Here is a 23172-nt window from a genome sequence, read left to right as displayed (position 1 = left end):
AGTGGAGGCTGCAAAAAAGAAGAAGCTCGTTGTTCCAAAATATCAAAATTTAAGATATATACAAAACTAGAAACCTACGAAAAATGAACTTCCAATCACTTAGTAAAACATAATCTATTAACCTAAAAAAAAATTTAACTACACATATTGAAAAACCAGGTAACCTATTTTCTTCCTCTTCTCCATTATTTACAATTATTTATTGACTTCATTTTATTATGTATATTGCAGATAATGGCGTATGAAAATTACAACTTATGTAAAAAAAAATCTGAAGGAAATTCCAGAAGCAAGACTTAACATTCAACAAGATCCGGTCTACAACACAGAATTAGAGAACGTACAATTCAAAAGCACTGTAACATTAAAGGTACCAAAAGACTTATTCTTTAACAATGAAGACATCATAGTTAAAGAAATTAAGAGAAGCACCACATATTATGTTGCAAAAGCAGAGGATTCAACAACTTTTCACGCAATACAGTTTATAAAGGATGAACGTGATATGGAAATTGAAGACTTCAATTTCAAAGAACTTATGAAGAAAAGAATAGAAGTTGAAGAGAAACATAATCAACTCGACATCCTCAAAAATATTATGCTAGATTGTTTGGCTGATGATAAACACAGCAAAGATAAAATATATTATCTCGAAGAAAAAATTAAAGGAATGAAGGACTTGGAAAGTTCCATAATAAAGAAAAGAAAACTATGAGGATTAGTACTTGAATACCAAAATTTTATTATGTTGGTCACATAGTATTTTTTCTGTTAAACGCTTATTTTAAACTTTAGATATGCATTAATTTCATTTATTTACTTCATTTGTAGCAAAATAATGTTGTTTTGAAATATATTCGTAGTTAATGTGCTATTCGAACTGCAACATTACAAAAGAAGTCTTCTGATTTAACTGAAGTTCATGCCTGAAACGAATGAACCTAAAAACAGACGGACATTAATCCAAATTTATTGGAGGAAGCAATGAAAAATTAAATCTTATAATGAGTAGTTAAGTAGGACAAACAGCGCATACTTGAGGATTTTGAACATCATCTCCCAATAACTAAAAAAAAAAACATATTTAGAAATATATGTGGGCCTAAAAGAATGCCTAAAAATCAAGAATAGTGCTCTTTTATCTGTTTAGTCTTCAAAGATCGTGAGCAAACCATTTTCTATGGTATAAGCTTTTTTCAAACTTGCAAAGTATCTTTATTTCCAAAACATAAAAAATGCCCTCCAAAACTATAAAAACTAACAATAATATAAGCATATTAGTATTTCATAACAATATCCAAAGCTAGCATATGTGCTTCAACATTAGACTTTGCTATCCATTTCTATGTTTGCAAAGCCACACAGTTGTTTTCCAAATCCATAATCTGAAATATTACTCCTGATGCAGGTCTACTACTAAACCTGTCAAATCAAACATAAAATATTCAATTAAGCCAAAACATAAATTAGGATAAAGATAACACCCAAGTCCCCAACACATCCACATGTACAACTCATCCCATTTTGTCTCTTAAGTATCTTAAGCAATTGGACTATCAATTTCTGTATTTGCAACAGACACACATTTGATACTTTTTATAGGCCCAAAAATTCTTTCACAAAACAACCCATCTTTTTCCGGTTTATTAGTTTTGTAATGAAAAGTATAGGGTTTTGTCACCTCTCCAACCATCTCTCCATTAGGTAAAATTTTATTGGCCCAGACACTTATTTGTTGAGGAGACCCCAACACATGCACATGTATAACTCAGCCCATTTTGTCTCTTAAGTATCTTAAGCAAACTAACATAGCCCATTTTAAAGCTCATAGACAAGTGTTACAATATGTATTACAATATGAGATAGTTACACCGACAAACATTTATTTTAGCCTTGCAAAACACTATTTATGTTTCACAAACGGAGAAATTATATGATAAAGCAGAACATGTGGATAACAGTTACACAACCGAACTGAAGAAAACAAGCAACCATCCACATCAAATTTATTTTTAAAGCCAATATAATATTCATACCTCAAATATATCTCTACATAGTTACTAATAATTTACTATACTTAACCACTCATTATTTTTCTATAGTTATTTGAGTAACCAAAATCGAAAACTGGTTGGAAATTAATTGAACTAACCCTCAATGATTAAAATAATTTTCATATCTCATAACTATGCATAGTTACTAATATTTTGTAGAATAATTTAATATCTCATAGATATGCATAGTTGCCCTCCAAAATCATAAAAACTAACACCAACTTTCTAAAACTAACAAAACAGCAATTAGTATTTCTTAACAATATCCACAGCTAGCATATGTGCTTCAGCATTGGACTTTGCTAACCATTTATGTGTTTGCAGAGCTACATAGTTGTCTTCCCAATCCATACTCTGAAATATTACTCCTGATGCAGATTTACTACTAAACCTGTCGAATGAAACATAAAATATTCAATTCAACTTAAACATAAATTAGGAGAAAGATAACACCCAAGTCCCCAACACATGCACATGTACAACACAGCCCATTTTGTCTCTAAAGTATCTTAAGCAATTGGACTAAAACAATATTTGACTAAAACAAACTTACACATCCATGGCGTCTACGGTAGTAGATAAGTAAGACTACAATAAATATGAAATCAAGACAGCAAAGAGCGACAACTATGAGTTTAGGGGAAATGGGTTTGTGGCTAGAGGTGTAAGGAATGATGACGGAAGAATTTCTACACTTTGACTGAAAAAAACTTCAAACATCATAAATTCCTATTTTTTTGTGTTTAAACAATTAAATCTCAGCTTACGTCGTCTTCTAATGACAAATAAAAGAAACAAAATAAACCGAAAAAAAATTAAAAATAACCAAAGACCAAACCAAAATAACATAACCTATTTCAAAGCCCATTTGAAAGCTCATAGACAAATCTTTACAATATATCTTATTTTCAAAGCAGTAAATTTACACTGAGCCACTTATTTAACATTTTAACCTACTATTTAAATCTACTGATATATCAAAACTCCTAATAAGTGCAAGATTATACATCAAAGTTAAGATAGTTGTTAATCCTAATAAACCAATGACAAATGAAATAAACGAAATAAACCGAAAAAACAAAATTGAAAATAAGTAGAGACCAAACAAAAATAACATAATCCATTTCAAAACCTTACACAAACGGGGCAATTATATGATAAAGCAGAACATGAGGATAACAGTTACACAACCGAACTGGAGAAGACAAATAACCGTCCACATCAAAAATTTGGTGAAAGCCAATATAATATTCATATCTCATAGCTTTACATAGTTACTAATAATTTTCATAATAATTTAATATAATCAATCACTGTCTGTTTTCCCATTAATATTTGCCATAAATCAAATTATTTATGTTTGTTGAGATTTTTTATTAATTTTTTATTAATACTATGTTTGTTTGTTTTTTTTTCGATAATAATTATTAATACTATGTTGTAGTATTAGTGTTGACATCAAATTTTGAAACACTACAATATTCTATAATTAACACTTTTTGGCACATAAGGGCATCTCCAATGGAGAGTGTAAAAATCCACCTCCACATAGGCTCCACATAGGTGCCATTAGGATTATACACTCTATGATATCCATGTGGTTTAACTCATCAAAAAGTTGTATATAGTTACAATATATAGCTCTATACTCATATGTGTATAAAAGAAAGGTGTATAGACTATATATGAGTATAGTATACAATCTGATTATAGTCCACAATTTATGTGTCTTTATGATAGCAAATCATAAATACTTGCAACAAAAGTTTCTAAAGTAATATTACATGTACATGTACAACTCAACCCATTTTGTCTCTTAAGTATCTTAAAAAATTGGACTAAAACAATATTTGACTAAAAAAACTTACCCATCCATAGCGTCTACGATAGTAGATAAGTAAGACTATAATGAATATGAAACTAAAAGAGCAGAGAGTGAGGACTATAAGTTTAGGGGAAATGGGTTTGTGGCTGAAGGTGTAAAGAATAATGACAAAAAAAATTCTACACTTTCACCGAAACAAACTTCAAACATAATAAATTCCTCTTTTTTTGTATTTAAACAATTAAATCTCAGTTCACGTCGTCTTCCAATGACAAATAAAAGAAACAAAATAAACCGGAAAAAAAAAATTGAAAATAACCAAAGACCTAACCAAAATAACATAGCCCATTTCAAAGCTCATAGACAAGTGTTTACAATACGTATTATTTGCAAAGCAGTAAATTTACACCGACAAGAATTTATTTTCACTTTGCAAAACACTATTTATGTTTCACAAACGGAGAAAATATATGATAAAGCAGAACATGTGGAAAACAGTTACACAATCGAACTGGAGAAAACAAAGAACCGTCCACATCAATTTTTTTTTAAAGCCAATATAATATTCATACCTCCAATATAATATTCATACCTCATATATAGCTCTACATAGTTACTAATAATTTTCATAATAATTTACTATACTCAACCACTCTCTGTTTTTACATATTTTTTTGTCATAAATCAAATTAATTATGTTTGTTAAACTATTTTTTTTTATTAATACTATATTATAGTATTAGTGTTGACATCCAAATGTGAAACACTACAATATTCTATATATAGTTAAAACTTTTTGACACATAATAGTTCATGAAAATGATTCCCGTTCGTTGAACAAGTTCGAAAACTAGTATATATAGATAGATAGATATATAAATAGCATTTTTGTTTTCATTCATATTGCTGTTTTCAACCCATTAACTAAAGGTTTCAGCTGCTAAAACGATAAAAAAAAAAACAATAGTGATATATATAGAATAATTAGTATGTTTCAGCTGAATTGAATATGATCGGGCTTAATTAGTATGTAACAATAGTGATCACTACATTTCAGTTGCATGACTAAAATACATTAAGAGCTTAGGTGTATTACTATTGGGATAAGTAATGCAACTCTGATTTAAGCGAACCATGAAATCATCAATACATTTACTAATCCTAGAAACCCAATTTCATAAATGTCGAAACTCCAAACAATTCAACGAAATCCATTCACAAATGACCATTTCAGGTTACATCCGTGACACTTTGGCAGCCGATTTCTAAAATTTTCTACAAATTCCCATTTTATCCACCTCAATTGCTCACGTAGCATTTTAAATCATAATTTATTGGCGCTCTTTGGTTTTCTAATCAATTGGGACTTTTGGTGGCTCTAATGTGTTTGTGACTACGTGTACACTAAAACACTTTGGCCCCTTTCAAACCTCACTGGCTATACACTCCAATGCAGAACTCCGTAGGGAAAGCAAATTTGTCATCGAACTGCAAAAACTTGGGCATCTATTGTCAATCATCAAACTACATTTATCAATTAATAACAACGAGCGTCTCCTTGAAGAAAAAAGTAAGAGAGACTTAAGAAAGCTCATCTGTCCCCAGTAAAATTTCCATTCCATGCATATAGTGAAAACAAATTAGGAGTATCAGGAGACCCTGCTAATATATCTACCCAATAAGTTCATTCAATAAGACAAAACTAACAAGAATATTAGTAATACACACTAATGCACAATTTTGATATTACAACACCAATATATAAGTACTAAATTGTCTATTTTCATCATCTGTGGTTCCCCCGGCACTCAATTGTGAAAGTCTCACTTTTGTATCAAAGTTAACAACACATAACTAAAATTCGTCTATATAAACAAGGACTAGGAACGTGCATACTCAGTCAATTACTTCAATCCTACAAGTCTACAACTCTCAAAACTACACCCCAATAGCTAGTAGTCATGGCTTCTTCACTCAAATGGCAATGCATGAGTTTGGCATTGGTCGTTTTGGCTCTCTATACACCTCAAGCTATGTCACGTAACCTCCAAGAACTATCTATAGAAGATAGGCATGAGCAATGGATGACTAATTATGGACGGGTGTACAAGGACTCTGATGAGAAAGAGATGCGCTTCCAGATATTCAAAACCAACGTCGAGTACATTGATACTTTTAACAAGGTCGGCGATCGAACTTATGTGCTAAGTGTCAATGGCTTTGCTGACCAAACCAATGAAGAATTTATAGCATCTCGAAATGGATACAAAAACTCCCCTGAACGAATGTCTGGGACAACGTTCAGATACGAAAAAGTTACAGCAGTTCCATCTAGCATGGATTGGAGAAAGAAAGGAGCTGTTACACCTATCAAGGACCAAGGCCAATGTGGTAAGTGAACATACACTGATAAAAAGCTATTGGGTATTGATATCACTATCTAGTTGTTATATCTATTAGTTGCTCCTGGTTTTTTGGCATTCTTACGTTATTAAATAGACACAGTACATCACCTTCTAGTTGTTTGCTAACAATTTTTTGATGTCAAAATACAGGAAGTTGTTGGGCATTCTCTACTGTAGCTTCAATGGAAGGTATAACACAACTCTCAACAGGTAAATTGATATCTTTGTCTGAGCAAGAACTAGTCGATTGTGACGTAAACGGTGAGGATCAAGGATGTGAAGGAGGTCTCATGGATGAAGCCTTTGATTTCATTGTACAAAATCATGGTCTCGCTACTGAAGTTACCTACCCATACAAAGCTATTGATGGAACATGCGATAAGAAGAAGGAAGCCTCCCATGCAGTCAATATTACTGGTCATGAAGATGTGCCAGCTAACGACGAGAAAGCTCTGTTAAAGGCAGTTGCAAACCAACCTATTGCCGTAGCTATTGATGCCAGTGGATCAGACTTCCAGTTCTACTCAAGTGGTGTATTCACAGGAGATTGTGGCACCCAATTGGACCATGGTGTCACCGCTGTTGGTTATGGAACCGCTAGTGATGATACCAAATACTGGTTGGTGAAGAACTCTTGGGGGACTTCTTGGGGTGAGAATGGATACATAAGAATGCAACGTGATATTAGCGCTGCAGAGGGTATCTGCGGTATCGCGATGATGGCATCCTACCCAACTGCCTAGTAAGAAATCCTAGAGTATATGGATCAAATTCAGTGTCTGTGATTTGTCCTTTGTGTTTTACTTTAATTTGTAACTACTAACTACTGTACAGTATTTTGCCTTTTAAGTGATTGTGTCCGTGTAAATAAACAAACTATGTTTATGTAAGTAAAAACCTTCATAAGTATTACGAAAAACGAATAAAAAGTATCAAATTTTACACTTTTTGACAGTTTGGGGACCAAACTTTTTTTCTCGACATTTTGGGGACCAAATTGTTTGCTTTTTGCAATTTAGGAATTTCTGTCAAATTTCTCTAAAACTATTTCTAATTTGTATTAATTTATATTTTTTTTTCGAAAAATAAAAAATATACGTGGCTCACACGCACACACTTCTCATCTTCTCATGTGATAATAATAGGTCTTCCCAAATTACAATTTTTATAGTTCTTAATTAAAGTAGTAAGAAGCTTAGGAAGAACCGAAGAACTAAATTAGCTTATATAAGCCTGACTTATTTATTTGTCTCGCTGAACCAAAAAAACTCCTGCAAGCTGCAGCCCCTTCTAATCTTCGAGACTTGCGGTTTTCGTAGTAAATTTATATGCATACAGTTTGCAAAGACTTTGCAGCGTCACAGCGTTGGGATTATCTAAGTGACTTTGCAGCGTCACAGCATTGGGATTATCTGAAGAGAAGGCTTGATTGTCATATTTTGACAATTACAAAAAAAAAAAATAATAATAATAATAATAATAATAATAATAATAGTTTATACAACTTGATTTAATAGACGTGGAAATGGATAATTGTAATCGGTAATTGTACGGGTATGCTGATGATCGAGTACGCTGAGTAATTTGAAATGGAAGGTAAAGTGGTAACTCGTAATTGACTAACATGAAATATTTTATGCTCCTCTAGCCGATGAACTTGTTGCACTACTATTGTCTTTCCTTTCGTGATCCCACAAAGAGCCCACACTAGTTGTTGACCAGGTGGATAGACATTTGAGGTGTACTCATGCATTATTAAACTTTGTTTAACAGTGTCTTCAAGAATCCTATTAGTCTATTACCACATACGAATCATCAGGGTGACTAATAGCCAGGATTTGTGTTCCTTTACTATACCTGCCATTGTTTTTTTCGATCACCAAATTAGGGTTTATTTTTCGATCACCCAAACTGTAATTTGGGGAAGACTATTGTTACCAGGTTAGCATGTTTTTTATTTTTCGAAAAAATAAAAATAAAAATAAAAATTAGAAACAGTGTTAGAGAAATTTGACAAAAGTTCTAAATTGCAAAAAACAAACAATTTGGTCTCCAAACTGTCAAAAGATATAAAGTTTGATACTTTTTTGAGTTGTTTTTTGTTACTATTACACAATATATATACTATATAGTACTAGTTCTCTTTTACCGAAATGGAAATGCACTTTTATTTTGATAATGTACTGATCTTATCTTTGTTTAAGGACTGAAAGTTGTGCACGATTATTATTGATATATACATCTTCAAGTTAAGCTTTGTTTCAATATCATAGGAATGAAATAATTTTCAAGTGCGAGACAGACCACTAGGCGCTAAATAGCTATATGAGCTCCGGAATTCGAAATATCGGTCTAAAGCGAGATTTTATTCTCTATATAAAAGCCACGCTTCAAATTTAAGACCGTTACTGACTCACTCCATATGAAATTTGCAAAACCTCAAATTCTATCATCATCACTAAATCGAAAAACAATCTCAAACCCAACAACAACAAATTTACCAATCCTCGAAACCCACTTAAAAAAATGCAAAACCATAAAACAATTCAAACAAATCCATTCACAAATGATCATTTCAGGTTACATCCACGATACTTTCGCCGCAAGTCGCTTACTTAAACACTCAACTGACTCTCATTTCGTTAACTTAAACTACTCACATTGCATTCTTGATTCCATTCAAAACCCAAATGGGTTTATTTATAATACAATAATGAGAGCTTATTTGCAAAGCCATTTTGGTGCAATGACTATTTTCTTGTATAAATTAATGTTGCTAAAAAATGTCGAATGCGATAATTATACGTACCCTATTTTAATACAAGCTTGTTGTAGTTTGTTTGAGGGGAGAGAGATACATAGTCATGTTTTGAAGTTTGGGTTTGGGGTAGAGGTTTGTGTGGTGAATACTTTGATTAATATGTATTGTGTTTGTGGGTGTTTGAGTGATGCGAGGAGAGTTTTTGATGAGGCGGTGGTTTTGGATATTGTGTCGTGGAATTCGATTCTTGCTGGGTATGTTCAGGTTGGGGATGTGGAGGGAGCGGTGACGGTGTTTGAGAAAATGCCGGAGAAGAATGTTATTGCGTCGAATTCGATGGTTGCTTTGTTTGGGAAGGTGGGGCGTGTAAGTGATGCTAGGAAGTTGTTTGATGGTGTGGTGGGGAGGGATATGGTGACGTGGACTGCGATGTTGTCTTGTTATGAGCAGAATGAAATGTTTGATGATGCGTTGGAGATATTTGGGCGGATGAGAGTTGAGGGAGTTGGAATGGATGAGGTGGTGGTGGTTAGTGTACTTTCAGCTTGTGCAAACTTGTTGGCTATGAAGGAAGGGGAGTTGATTCATGGGCTTAGTGTGAGAATTGGAATTGAGTCGTATGTTAATCTTCATAATGCAATGATTCATATGTATTCGCGGTGTGGAAATATAAGAGCAGCGAGGAGATTGTTTGATGCAAGCCATCTACTAGATCAAATATCTTGCAATTCCATGATCTCGGGATATTTGAACTGTGGATCTATTGAAGAGGCTAGGAACTTATTTAACTCCATGCCCACCAAGGATATTGTCTCCTGGAGTGCCATGATATCTGGTTATGCCCAGCATGACCACTTCTCAGAGACTTTGGCATTGTTCCATGAGATGCAGCTTCAAGGAATTAGGCCTGATGAGACAATGCTGGTTAGTGTGATCTCAGCCTGCACCCACTTAGCAGCTTTAGAGCAAGGCAAATGGATTCACGCATATATAAAGAAGAGTAACCTAAAGATTAATACCATTCTAGGCACGACTCTTATTGACATGTACATGAAATGCGGATGTGTAGAAAATGCACTGGAGATCTTCCAGGGTCTAGAAGACAAGGGAGTCTCTTCTTGGAATGTAGTCATTTTGGGATTAGCTGTGAATGGATTATTTGAAGAATCTCTTGACAAGTTCTCTGAGATGAAGAGGTGTGGTGTAGCACCTAATGGGATAACCTTCATGGGAGTTTTGGGAGCTTGTCGACATGTGGGCTTAGTTGATGAGGGGTGGCGTTTCTTCGAGGCCATGGTCCGGGTACACAAGTTAGAGCCAAATGTTAAGCATTACGGTTGCATGGTTGATCTTCTTGGACGTGCAGGCTTACTCAAAGAAGCAGAGGAACTCATAGAAAGTATGCCTATACCACCAGATGTGGCCACCTGGGGAGCCTTGCTTGGGGCTTGTAAGAAACACGGAAACACCCAAATGGCGGAGAGGGTTGGGAAGAAACTTATTGAGGTTCAACCTGGTAATGATGGGTTTCATGTACTTTTATCCAATGTATATGCATCAAAAGGAAGGTGGGATGAGGTTATAGAGATCAGAGATATAATGAAGCACCAAGGAGTCGTGAAAACTCCAGGTTGTAGCTTGATTGAAATCAATGGTGTTGTTCATGAATTTCTGGCAGGAGACAGCACTCACCCTCGGTTGAAAGAGATTGAAAATATGTTGGATGAGATGGCACAGAGAATAAAAAACAAAGGATATGCCCCGGACACAAATGAGGTTTCCCTTGATATCAATGATGAAGAAAAGGAAACAAGTCTTTCCAGGCACAGCGAGAAGCTAGCCATCGCATTTGGAATTATGAGCACAAGCCCACCAACACCAATTAGGATTATGAAGAACTTGCGGATTTGTGGAGACTGCCATACTGCAGCAATGGCTATCTCTAGAGCGTATGGACGGGAAATAATAGTGAGAGATCGACATCGATTTCACCACTTTAAGGATGGCTCTTGTTCGTGTATGGGATTTTGGTAACTAAATGGTGCCAAATTTCAGTTGGTTTTGTAATTTATAGTCTGGACAACAATGGTTTATGACCAAGCCTCCAACTCATGTTTCTGGGTCTTCCTGGCCAGTCCTGTCCTAAAATGAGGTCAAATACTTCCTTGTATACTAGAAAAGTGAATTTCACATTAACTCCACGGAATGCTTGTATGTTGATTTTTATCAAAATTTTGCCTATTAAGATTAATATTTTTGATACCACCTTCAACTTTTTGTGAGATTGGGTCTTAAATACTAAGTGGCTTTTGTAACTTTCCCTGCCGCTTATTTGATTGATCTATATAATGGTGTTATCAGTTTCTCTTCTTAGAACAATATGATCCAGTGAGCCATCTGAAGATAAATCATTACGTCTTCCTGTCATCACACGTGTCAATATCATGTTAGGCTCTTTTAACCATAAATAAAAGTTGAGCAGAAAGAGAAATTCGTATAGTGATTATCGCTTTATGTTGCTGTAGTGAGTTGTATACACTAGTCCAGACAGCAGTTTCTTGCTTGTGACAACTTTACTTGAATAGTTTTTTAGATTAACATCCTTGACAATCTCTGAATGATATTCAGATGAAATTTTGTAGGTAGTTTTCCCTTGACAAACTTGAGTTTCAACATCCTTTGTTTCTTGAAGAAAATTTTGTTGGATATAGGCCCTGCTTCGTATGATGCAAAACTTTGACTAGGTTTCCCAAGCATTTGATGACATCTTCAAAATCCTGTATGTTCTATATATTGTTATGACTTTGTTCAAGTCGGATGATTGCCATCGATTGCCTCGGTGATACTTACTTTTTCCTTGCTCTGTGGCAGTGATATCATCAGATGTTAACAGCAACAACAAATTTCATACAAATTATGCATATCCTTCACTTGGGTTTAGAGATGTGAGTTCCTTAGAGAACGTTCTTTGGAAGATTGTAAGTGTGTCTTGAGGGCAGAAATTAAAGGCTCAACTTTATAAGCTGCTTATTATTCTCTTCCATGGAAACGTTGAGCCACTTTGCAAACAGCTATCTTACAAGTCCTGGTTTCTCCCCTGGTAAAGCAGACACAATGTCCATGGAGTATTATATGAACATGTACGTCAGCAGATTATCATATTGGAGATCTTGTCATACCTGGGAGTGCAGAGCTATGGAGATGCAACTCCTCATACAGATTTAACTGAAAGCTCTATATATGATATATCCATTATCTGCACAAGTTCTCTCAGTCAGAGTCATATTGGAGACTAGTGAAAGGTAAATCCATTTATCTTTTATGGATTAGAATATGGTGTTCCATTGGTTCGTCCTTTACTCATTGAAAGAACTTGTATATGTGACTTATGTACACCTCGCAGCACACCATGTGCCGTCTTCTACCTATCCCAATATTTAGACCAATGTCATGATCTCTTAACAATTTCTAGATTCAGATTGATGAAATAGTTATTTGATGAGAGGAACCAGTTTTTAACTTTGTAAATTTGTATGCATGTTTTACTGAAGTATTATACTTCTGTGCTTGGGAAGCTTTTGGTCTTACAACTATCTCTTACTTTTGGGGCTAAGCTCAATTTGTATAAAAAAGACGTCAAAACCCTACAAAGTATTCTGTGATGCATCTTGAACAATAAAAAACTGCATTGCAACCCTGCATAAACATTGTTTTACCACTACTGCTCTATTGAGTATGCCACCGTTCACCTAATGTATGATTAATTTTTGCGTGCCTGCAGATTGTGTCCAAAAGTTTGAAACACAATCAGGAAGCTAAGAAAGAGCCTCAAGAGTTCAAAAACGATATTGGGCCTCTTATTGTAAAGCTTGAGTAAATGGTTAATGGAGAACATGATCGAATTGAAGTTCTCTGTCCTGCTAACCTGTATCAAGCCAGAAGCAAATACGAGGTAAATACTTTGTTCAGATTTCAGGACTCTTGCTTATTCTTGTCTATAACATCGTCAGAGTTTACCGCAAATTTTTTTCTAGCATATGCACGTCCATTTTTTATAAACCTACTAGAACTCTGGAAGTTTTCATTTTAAATCTGGGACTTCTCATGCCTTATTGACATCTAGGAAGCACGGATACCGATACATGACACGGATACGACACGACACGGATACGCGGACACGGCATTTTTCAAAAATATAGGACACGGATACGTCATGGACACGTTTGAATAATATATATATAAATATTATATAATTGAGCATTTTTCACCAAATTCAAATTAAAATGGCAATTCTACTTCATAAAATGACCAATTCAAACACATTAAGCGGCAATTCAAACCATAACTTGGATTCACTTCATCTTTCTTCTCTTGCATCTCTTCTTAACTTGGATTTTATTTCACTTGTTTTTTTTTTGTTAAAGTTCCAAAAATAATTCTTGTATGTGTGAGATTACTGTCCCCCGCGTGTCAGAAATTAAAAAATTAATTATAAAATCGGATACTCCAAATCGCGTATCCAACACGTATCGGACGCGTATCGGGGTGTATCCGTATCGGACACGGATACTTCACCTTTAGGGACGTATCGGTGCTTCATAGATTGACATGGAAGCAATGTAGCATGGGAATATAATTTGATATTTTAGTTTTGGTTACCAGGTATACATACAACCACCTGATGCGAGTTTCTCTATTGTTGAAACCATTTTATCGATTTATTATTGGTTTGGACGTTTGGTGGGCTCAGCTACGACTGTAGGGGTGTTAATGGGTATCCGTTTAACCGGAACCGGAACTGCGAAAAAAAAATCATGGTTAAGGTTCCTATTTTTAAGAACCATTTAGAAATGGGTACTAAAAAGAACCGGACCATTTTGAACCAGAACTGAGTGGTTTTTTATTAAAGCTGTGGATGGATGGTGCAGAAGCCCTCAAATCAATGGGCTATACTGGCCTATTCGGTGGATGGTCTAATTATCGGCCACAGCCATCTTTTAAAGAACACCATTTTTGTTGACTTTGACATCCAAAAGTCAATCTATGTTGTTCCAACTGCTTATTGCTCCCTCCTACGTTTTATCTCACAGCAAACTTGTGGGATTGTTGAAGATTAGTGCATAATTTGCATGCAGCTGCATCCACTGATCAGGATAAATGGATTATATTGTAGATAACAATTCTTACTGCAAGTTACACTATTAATTTTTTCATTTGCCATCTGAAGTTAGGTTGTCTATAGGTTTCTGTTTCATATACTTGGTAGACTGTGGTTTATATGACTTGTCTGTACAGTGCAGCTGATCCTGGAGCAGTGGCAACAAACATCATGCAAGAATTGCCCTCACATCTTTCGGTTCTGGCTTTACAGTTCTGAAAGTATTGGGACTACAGTCTCCTGAAGATGGGGTCAACTCGATTATTGATGCATCTCTTGCTCATCCAGTAAGTTTGGTTTTCTTTGTGCACCGACTCATTACTCAATGTCAGATTAAGAGACCTATATAAGTAATGCGGCCATATTTATACCATCTATAAACAGAGTCACCACTTAAGTTGTCCTCAGCCATCTGATGGCACTGTTTAGTTTGCCTGCTTGATTATGGTGTGATTTGAGAGATGTCCATTTTCTTTGCAAGATAGATTCTTCTTCCTGGGCTTGGCATCCATATCACATCAGTAAAGGGACCGTGAAGTCACATTTCATATTGATATTCCACAATTTTAACTTTTGTAGATACCATTTTGTATAAGCTTTTAATCTTGTGCACAAAGACAAATTTGGGAGGCTGATGCGCTTCCATTTCAGGAAATATCAGAAGAGTACTTCTTTGGCGGAAGAGGAAGGACAATAACTTCTTCCATACTTTCTTATGACGGAACTTGCTGGAAAGTTATGGAGTAGTTCTTGCAAGCTGTTCCACCCAACTTTTGCATTATTTCAGTTGTAAAACCAGGTATTAGCAAAGGAACTCTCCTGTAGTCCTGTGTATGTGGTAACATCTTTTAGTTGTGTAGGTATTGAAAATGAAAGGTATTTACTAATGCTATGCTGTGCATACAAACATCTTTGTAACTTTGTAACTTTGTAACTTGTTTATTTAATCAATACAGTTACCTTTAAGCAAAAAAAAAAAGAAAAGAAAAACTAAATGTTCTGCTGTATTAGTATCCAAGACAGTGTGAAGACACTTCATATATATGGAAGTACTTACCCATGCCAAGAAATCACTGCAAATGCTTATGCACACAGCCTAAAGAACTTGGTCCAATTGGTTTTCCCAAATATTTTGCTCAGCATGGGATATTGGCGTTGGAAGAGTTTTTTTCCCCTCTCAGCAGTGTTTATTAGTTTTTCAGTTGATCGTGAATCTGAGGCAGTGAAAGAGAAATGCATTAGTCTAGAATATGGAGTTCTTAGGGAAAATAGGAGTGTATTAGTAGACGCTAGACAGACCAGTTTCATCTCGGAGACTGGAGAGTACTGAGTGTTTGAACGCATTTTTGACTCTCATCTCTCTCACTGCTCAACAATCTCGAAATTTATTTAATTTTTTCTTATGTCTTATATTTTATATTTTATATTTTTTCGGTGATACTACATGGATAGTCTTTATTGAATGAAAAACACATATCACTCAGAGCAGTAAAACAATGAGATTTTTTTGCGGGGTTATCTCAATGAGCACCAAAATGCGAGTACAAGACTACTTTCAGGAATATTAGGATGTCTGTCCAAGCTGTTCTGTCCTTGCCCGAAACAAAATCTCGTAACAGTCTACTGCAGTACTTCCTTTTATTCCCAACCTCTTCCAAAGACACTAAATAAATTAATTAATAAGACTAGCGCGTCCTCGAAGAAAAAAGTGAGAGAGACAGAAGAAAGCTCATATGTTCACATTATAATTGCATTTCCATATGTACAAAAGACATATTAGGAGTATTCAGGAGACCTTGCTAATATAGCTACTAAATAAGACAAAACTAACACGAATATTGTATGTGTTTTAGTATAGCTTTCTATCAGCGTACAAATTTTTAACTACTAAATTGTGTACTTTATATTTCAAATCACCTGTGATTCCCACGGCACTCAATTGTGAAAGTATAATTATTGTATCACAGTTAAACAACAGATAACTGAAATGCGTCTATATAAACAAGGATTAGGAAGTGCATACTCACTCAATTACTTCAATCCTAGAACTCTCAAAACTACAGGTTCAGAACTTCAGATCCTCCAATAGCTAATACCTAGTAGTCATGGCTTCTTCACTCAAATGGCAATGCATGAGTTTGGCGTTGGTCGTTTTGGCTCTTTATACACCTCAAGCTATGTCACGTAACCTCCAGGAACTATCTATGGAAGATAGGCATGAGCAATGGATGACCAATTACGGTCTGAGTCTACAAGGACTCTGTTGAGAAAGAGATGCGCTTCCAGATATTCAAAACCAATGTCGAGTACATTGATACTTTTAATAAAGTTGGTGATCGAGCTTATCTGCTAAGTGTCAATGACTTTGCTGACCAAACCAATGGAGAGTTTATAGCAGCTCGAATTGGATACAAGAAGTCCCCTGAACGAAAGTCGGGGACATCTTTCCGGTACGAAAATGCTGCAGCAGTTCCATCTAGTATGGATTGGAGAAAGAAAGGAGCTGTTACACTTATCAAGGACCAAGGCCAATGTGGTAAGTGAAACGTACACTTATAACAAACAATATACTAATATGAGTCGCTCTTGGTTTTTGGCATACTCAGGTTTTTAAAAAAAACACCACCATTTTGCTGTTTGCTAATAATTTTCTTTTGGATGTGAAAATTCACAAAAATGCAGGAAGTTGTTGGGCATTCTCTACTGTAGCTTCTATGGAAGGTATAACCCAACTCACAACAGGTACATTGATTTCGCTGTCTGAGCAAGAGCTGTCAATGGTGAGGATCAAGGCTGTGAAGGAGGACTCATGGATGACGCCTTTGATTTCATTGTACAAAATCATGGTCTCGCTACTGAAGGTACCTACCCATACAAAGCTATTGATGGAACGTGTGATAAGAAGAAGGAAGCTTCCCATGCAGCCAATATCACTGGTCATGAAGATGTGCCTGCCAATGACGAGAACACTCTGTTAAAGGCAGTTGCGAACCAACCTATTGCCGTGGCTATTGATGCCAGTGGATCAGCCTTCCAGTTCTACTCAAGTGGTGTATTCACAGGAGAGTGTGGCACTCAATTGGACCATGGTGTCACCGCAGTAGGTCATGGAACTGCTAGCGATGGTACCAAGTACTGGTTGGTGAAGAACTCTTGGGGGACTTTTTGGGGTGAGAATGGATACATAAGAATGCAACGTGGCATTGGCGCTGAAGAGGGTATCTGCGGTATTGCCATGATGGCATCCTACCCAACTGCCTAGTAAGAAAACCTGAAGTATATAAAGCAAATTCAGTGTCTGTGATTAGTCCTTTATGCTTACACTGTAACTACTGTTTCTTGCTTTTAAAGTAATTAAGATGTGTGTATGTTAAAAATGTTTGTGCATGTAAATTGGCTTCATTACCTAAAGTTCATTGTACTGGACTACTGGGTGCGCTTTTACCGAAATGCAAATGGGCGCTTTCTTTTAAATACTCTTCAAAATGCACTTTCGGAAAAAAATTGAGTTCAACTGTTATAAGTCCGTTTCGGCTTAAAGAATAAGGAAAGAATCTCATCGTGGTTTAAGGAATGGAATTGCGCAAGATTGCCAGTATTAAGATACATCTTGAACCTTCCCTTCCACATTCGGAGACTTTCGTGCCCTCATAGTTCGTGAAATATGGCGACTAAGATAATTTTCGAAAAGGTTGATGCCTAGGAAGAATTTGTCTATGGTACCACAATAGGCTTGGGGTTTTAGAGATGGGGACAAAACTAAAAAGAACAAAATTCCGAAATAATGAACCAAAAAACCCACCCGCATTTCAAAAACACTCTCAAGGACAATAGTTGACTTTTGTCCGAAAAAGACAATAAGACCCCAGTATGCACAGGTGTCGGTGCATACCACCTTAAGTATCTACCTTAGTATGCACAAAAACATCAATGCATACCAAACATCACAAAGAAAATGTTATGCACAAGTGTCATTGCATACTACCTCTTGGAATGCAAGGTATGCACAAACGTCAGTGCATACCAAACATCACAAAGAAAATGGTATGCACAAGTGTCAGTGCATACTACTTCTTGGTATGCGAGATATGCACAGACATCAGTGCATACCAAACATCACACAGGAATTTGATTGTGGAAATGTATGTTGGCCGAATGGATGAAATTGTTAGTTGCAACTTTCAAGTGCCACTGATGTATGTTTTTGTTGGATAATGAATTTAAGTTGAAAACAAGTACTTTTTTAATGAATGTTACAATCTTTGGTTTACATTATATATTTTTCTTTTAATGAATTTAATTCATGCAATTAAATATAGTATAAGTATTAATTGTGCATTAACCAAGTTTACATGCTGTGGTTTTGTACAAAACAAACAAACAAAAATCTCTGGTGCATACCATGTCAGTGTAGGATACATTGTTTCTGAATTAACTGGTAATGTTTCAACCACACTACTTGTCTCTCCTTATGGATTTGCTTCAATGCAAATTTGAGATGGTTGTGTGTATGTATTGTGGTAGCTGACAATTAGTTTTTGTTGATGAACTACCACCACCAAAAGGCAAAAACTGTCAGTGCACACCCAAAAGAGGGTATGCACCAAAGTCCGTGCATACCCCTTCAAGTGTGCACTGAAAACTACGCATACCCTCTCACATACAAAAATAATGTGGACTGATAGGAGATGAAATTCCAGGATAGATACGTAAACAAAAAAATGGAACCAACAAACTAAACTAAACTTTTATTGAATTCTGATAGAATATCCAATAGAGAATCATGTATGTTTACTTGAATGTATGTGCAACTTCCTCTATGTTTACTGACATTGGAAAAAAATAATTGCAACATCAGAATGCCTCACTCCTTTCCCCCTCATTCCATTGCCCCTCATTCTTTTGGTCTGCATTCTTTTTCCCAGTGCAAGTCTTGCGATTGTGGTGGTCCGTCGAATGACATTTTCGGCACGTATGACGCTTGTTGCGCATTGCACCCGTATTCTCAATTCTCTTAAAACATGGTCTACCAGGACCCCTCTTGACATTTGGTGGTAGCACACTAAAATCCATAGCACTGCAAAATCAACTAACCACATCATTAAAAAAATGTGGTATGCATAGTTGTTAGTGCATACTCAAAAAGTTAGATCCATAATGAATCGAACAAAAAAAAAATCGAATCAAATCAAAATAAACATATATTAATAAAATAGTTAACAAAAACAAACAGTAAAAAAACCTTCTAATTCAACAAACAAATAAAATGAATCAAAACAAACATCGAATCGAATCAATTTCGATTTGAATAATAAAGTTGAGACAAACCTTCAAATCGAATCAAATGAAATATAGAATCTCTAGATTCAGCTTTAATCTTCAATCGAAAACGATTGATCTTGTGTTTCCTTTTTGCTTCACTCGATGGTTTTTCCAATTTTTTTGTTTCTAGTTCAAATGAATGATGACTTATACTACGAAACATAGAAGGGTATAATTGGATATTAAAAAAAAAAGTCAAGTCAACATAGACTTGTCCTTTCGAATGATTAAAAACCAAAAACCAGTTTTATAATGATTATGACGTCTAACTTGTCCTAACCAATGATTTGTAAATCCGGCTGGTTTTATCAGTGATAAAAACTGGAATTAGGGCCTTTTGGCTTATTTCTTGTTTGGAGATATTGTACACCAGAAAACAGAGGAGTAGAGCATGGGAGCCACAGACTAGAAGGACCTTGACTTACGCTAGTCGTACATACTCAATTGATTGCATGACTACTAGTTCTATAACTTTTTTGTTTTCGTTATTCTTGCTGCTATCGACCTATTATCAGAAGCTGCTAAAGTCATCAAAAACACAAGAAAAAGTGCTGATTGAATTGCTTCCACCAGCAATAGAGATCAATCTTAAGCCATATGTGCTCTGAATATGACTAGGCTTAGTATGGAACAATCTTAAACCATATATGCTTAAGCATGTGTAAGATGTGCACGAGTATATTTCATTCAAAAGTAGTTTGTGTTGCATGTCATTGGCACAGTTCAAGTTGGTGTAACAATTGATTAAATAAGAAAAAGATAATCTATCTAATAAAAAGCAATGGTGTGGAGCCCACAGAGACTCCATCCAATGGTTGCCATTGTCTTTTCTAAGTTGTGACATGGCAGATCCAAGTGTTTGGAGAGTTTGTGTAATTTTGTTAAGTGTAATCAATACTATGGGATCTATCCAAAAATCAACCAAAAGTCAACAATTGCAGCTGGACTTATAAATTGTTGGGCTAGCCCATAAACTGTTAGCGCCTCCAATTGATTTGGGCTTATAGATAATGGGTAATTGGAATGGCCTTGTGGCTGTATTTATAAATTGAGTTGTTTCGCTGGTCTTGTGCCGAATATTTTACGCCTAAGATGCGTGTACACCTTGCGACGAAGGCGCGATGAGTTGTCGGGGTAATGTCGCAGCACGGGCATACCCTAGTTAAGAACAAATGACATGCTCTTCTAAGCCCAGACATCATTCATGATAACAATATTTTTGCAGGATTTCTACCTTAATGCCCTAACACCTCATAAATTTTGTTTATGAAGTTTACCAATGTGTAAATGGTACAAAATTGTTCCTAGCACAATCTAGATAGCACATCTACACACATACTCAATTGGATTCAAGTTAATGTTGTGTTATTTCCTGCTTCAGTTTCCAATTTATAGGGACTATCATCTTGTTTAATCTTCTAGAAATTGGGCTCTAGACACTTTCTTTAGTGTGTTTTCTGTCTAGAGAAAGACCAATATTATCTTTTGATTCTACTCCAATTTTAACAACATGTCACTTTTTGGGTGTATTAACTGTTTTTAAAATTTCTTATTTCTCCTTTTTACCCTTTCATTTGTAACTGCCAATTTCTTCCACAAATAAATAATACGAAAATCTAATATGCACAAGTTGTAGGTATGTGTGTCAATCGAGGCCACTCATCAGGCAAAGGTGCGTGTGTATTGCTCCAAAATGTACTGCAATCAAATAATACAATTGTCTTATAAAAAAAAAATCATTTGTCCTTTCACAATTTCACAATTTGAATTACATCAAACAAAGTTTAAACATGCTATTTAAAATTATCAGAGATGCATTTTAAATTGTTAAAGCTGTATTGAAATTAGTTGTAATCAACATACATTTTTTCCGTTTTTGAAGTTGATGTTTTCCACATTGTTTTGGTCTCTCCAGAAATTCATCTCACTTTTAATTGTAATTTTTTAGATTTCGGATGAATTTTAGTTATTTTGATTAACCCACTACTATTTTGGTAACTGATTTAGTTCCTAGTTTTTTTTGTTGGTAGTTGGCTTCTTTAGTTGGTACTAATAAAAGAGGTCAAAATTGTAAAAATAAGTCAAATTTCAGTTTTTTATGGAGGAAAAACAAAAAAAAAAGTTTGCTATTTCCTCTAAACTTAAGAAATTTGCGTCTGTCTGTGTACCCAATTTTCTGGTTTAATCTTGGCTTGACCGTTGAAACTCCACTTCAATTCTGGACTTGAAAATAGTGAAGCTTTCAGTCCCAACTACCAACTAGTTCATGCAAACCTAGATTTCCTAGGGAGTATTTAGGCATATAAATAGGCTTTAACTGAAACGTAAAGTGACAGTAGAGAACTTAACACCCTAAGAATACTCGAACACAGATAGAGATGTCGTTGGTGCAAAGAACTAACACTTCTAATATTGTCCATACCCCCAACCACGTTATTTACTTTCGGGAGGACGTAATTGAGACAACAGTGACAAACAGTGCTGCAGTCATGGAGGATTGGTTGTCTCAAATCTATTCCTGCTCGCACAATAATGGAACTCGCATCATTGTTGGATTAGATTGCAAAGAAAGTTCTTATTCGTTTAAATATGAAGTCTTGCAGTTTTGTGTGAACAGGAAGTGTCTCGTTATTCAATTATGCCACTTGGACAACATTCCGCAGACCCTTCGGGATTTTCTGATCGACCCAAACATTCTCTTTATTGGAGTCGGTGCTAATGGTACGGCTAGTTGGCTTAAAGATCAAAATAAGCTTGACTGCTCTAGTATTGTTGAAGTGTATAACTTAGCACCTGCGAGTTACTCCTCCTCCCTCCTGTTATCCAAGTTTCGGAACCCGAGTTTAGAAAATCTTGCAAGTCGTGTTTTGGGACTAAACGTAGAGAAGCCCGTTTTTGTTACCCAGAGTGATGGGGGATCCAGGATCCTTACTGTGGAACAGATAAGATACGCCTTGATGCATATCTTACTATATTAGAAAAATATGGGTAGAAAGAATAGTGTTTTAGTGTCATTTTTATCCGTTACAGAGGCAAAATAGTAATTATCTGATTTTCAAAGACTTAAAAAAAAACCAAAACCGATGGCATAATGATAAATATTTGAATGTTTAAGTCTTAAAGATAAAAATGGTAGGCCAAACATAATAGTGTCCACACATTATTTTTTATTTTATTTTTTGTTATTTTTGGTTTTTTTATCTCTTTTCTAGACTCCACTAAAATAAAATAATTAAAAAATATAAAAAGAGAGAGAAACTATATTTTTTCTCTCTCTAACTATGGGCCCCTCTGTATTCTAAATATTTTTTGTTCAAGTGCATAATACGTGCTATTTGCTAGTGTTACTTATAAAGTTGGACGGGCGGTGTTATCCAATAATAACTGAATTTCGGTTGGAATGTTCATTACGGCGGTTTGTGATATATTGAAATGTGGATTATGTGCTTTGCAAACAGACCTTTTGTCTGTCCCTGTTTATTGTTAAGGGTTTTGATCAAGGCCCAAAATATCGCCGATATATCCAATATATCATCGATATATATCATTTTTTTTTGTACACCGATATCGATATATTTGATATATATCTATCGAATATTGAACTCTTTTTTCTCCGATATATATTAGAATTTCCGATATATACGATA

At 35.2% G+C, this 23172-nt stretch overlaps 1 protein-coding gene and 2 pseudogenes across 6 annotated transcripts; all 3 read left to right on the top strand.

The window, feature by feature from the left end:
• Positions 1 to 5781: 5781 nt before the first annotated feature.
• Positions 5782 to 7231, top strand: LOC147480798 (senescence-specific cysteine protease SAG39-like). Its single transcript, XM_086576559.1, has 2 exons — positions 5782 to 6270; positions 6435 to 7231. The coding sequence occupies exons 1-2, from the start codon at positions 5841 to 5843 to the stop codon at positions 7025 to 7027; spliced, it is 1023 nt and encodes a 340-aa protein (XP_086432685.1). The 5' UTR covers positions 5782 to 5840; the 3' UTR covers positions 7028 to 7231.
• A 343-nt stretch (positions 7232 to 7574) lies between these two features.
• Positions 7575 to 16069, top strand: LOC147480797 (pentatricopeptide repeat-containing protein At3g62890 pseudogene; annotated as a pseudogene). 4 transcript variants are annotated; one of them, XR_015204024.1, is made up of 5 exons: positions 7575 to 11197; positions 11929 to 12347; positions 12827 to 12997; positions 14341 to 14490; positions 14855 to 16069. The product of XR_015204024.1 is annotated as a pentatricopeptide repeat-containing protein At3g62890 pseudogene, transcript variant X2 (transcript). The 4 variants fall into 4 exon arrangements; XR_015204025.1 differs by having other exon boundaries at positions 11917 to 12347; positions 14346 to 14490; XR_015204026.1 differs by having other exon boundaries at positions 11917 to 12347; positions 14865 to 16069.
• Positions 16070 to 16218: 149 nt separating this feature from the next.
• Positions 16219 to 17681, top strand: LOC147480796 (senescence-specific cysteine protease SAG39-like; annotated as a pseudogene). Its single transcript, XR_015204027.1, has 2 exons — positions 16219 to 16739; positions 16886 to 17681. The product of XR_015204027.1 is annotated as a senescence-specific cysteine protease SAG39-like (transcript).
• Positions 17682 to 23172: the final 5491 nt, after the last annotated feature.

This window comes from Coptis chinensis, chromosome 8, assembly GCF_015680905.1.
Source record: "Coptis chinensis isolate HL-2020 chromosome 8, ASM1568090v1, whole genome shotgun sequence".
Lineage (NCBI taxonomy): Eukaryota > Viridiplantae > Streptophyta > Magnoliopsida > Ranunculales > Ranunculaceae > Coptis > Coptis chinensis.
The sequence above is the reverse complement of the archived record's forward strand: the minus strand, read 5'-3'. Positions and strand labels throughout refer to the sequence as shown.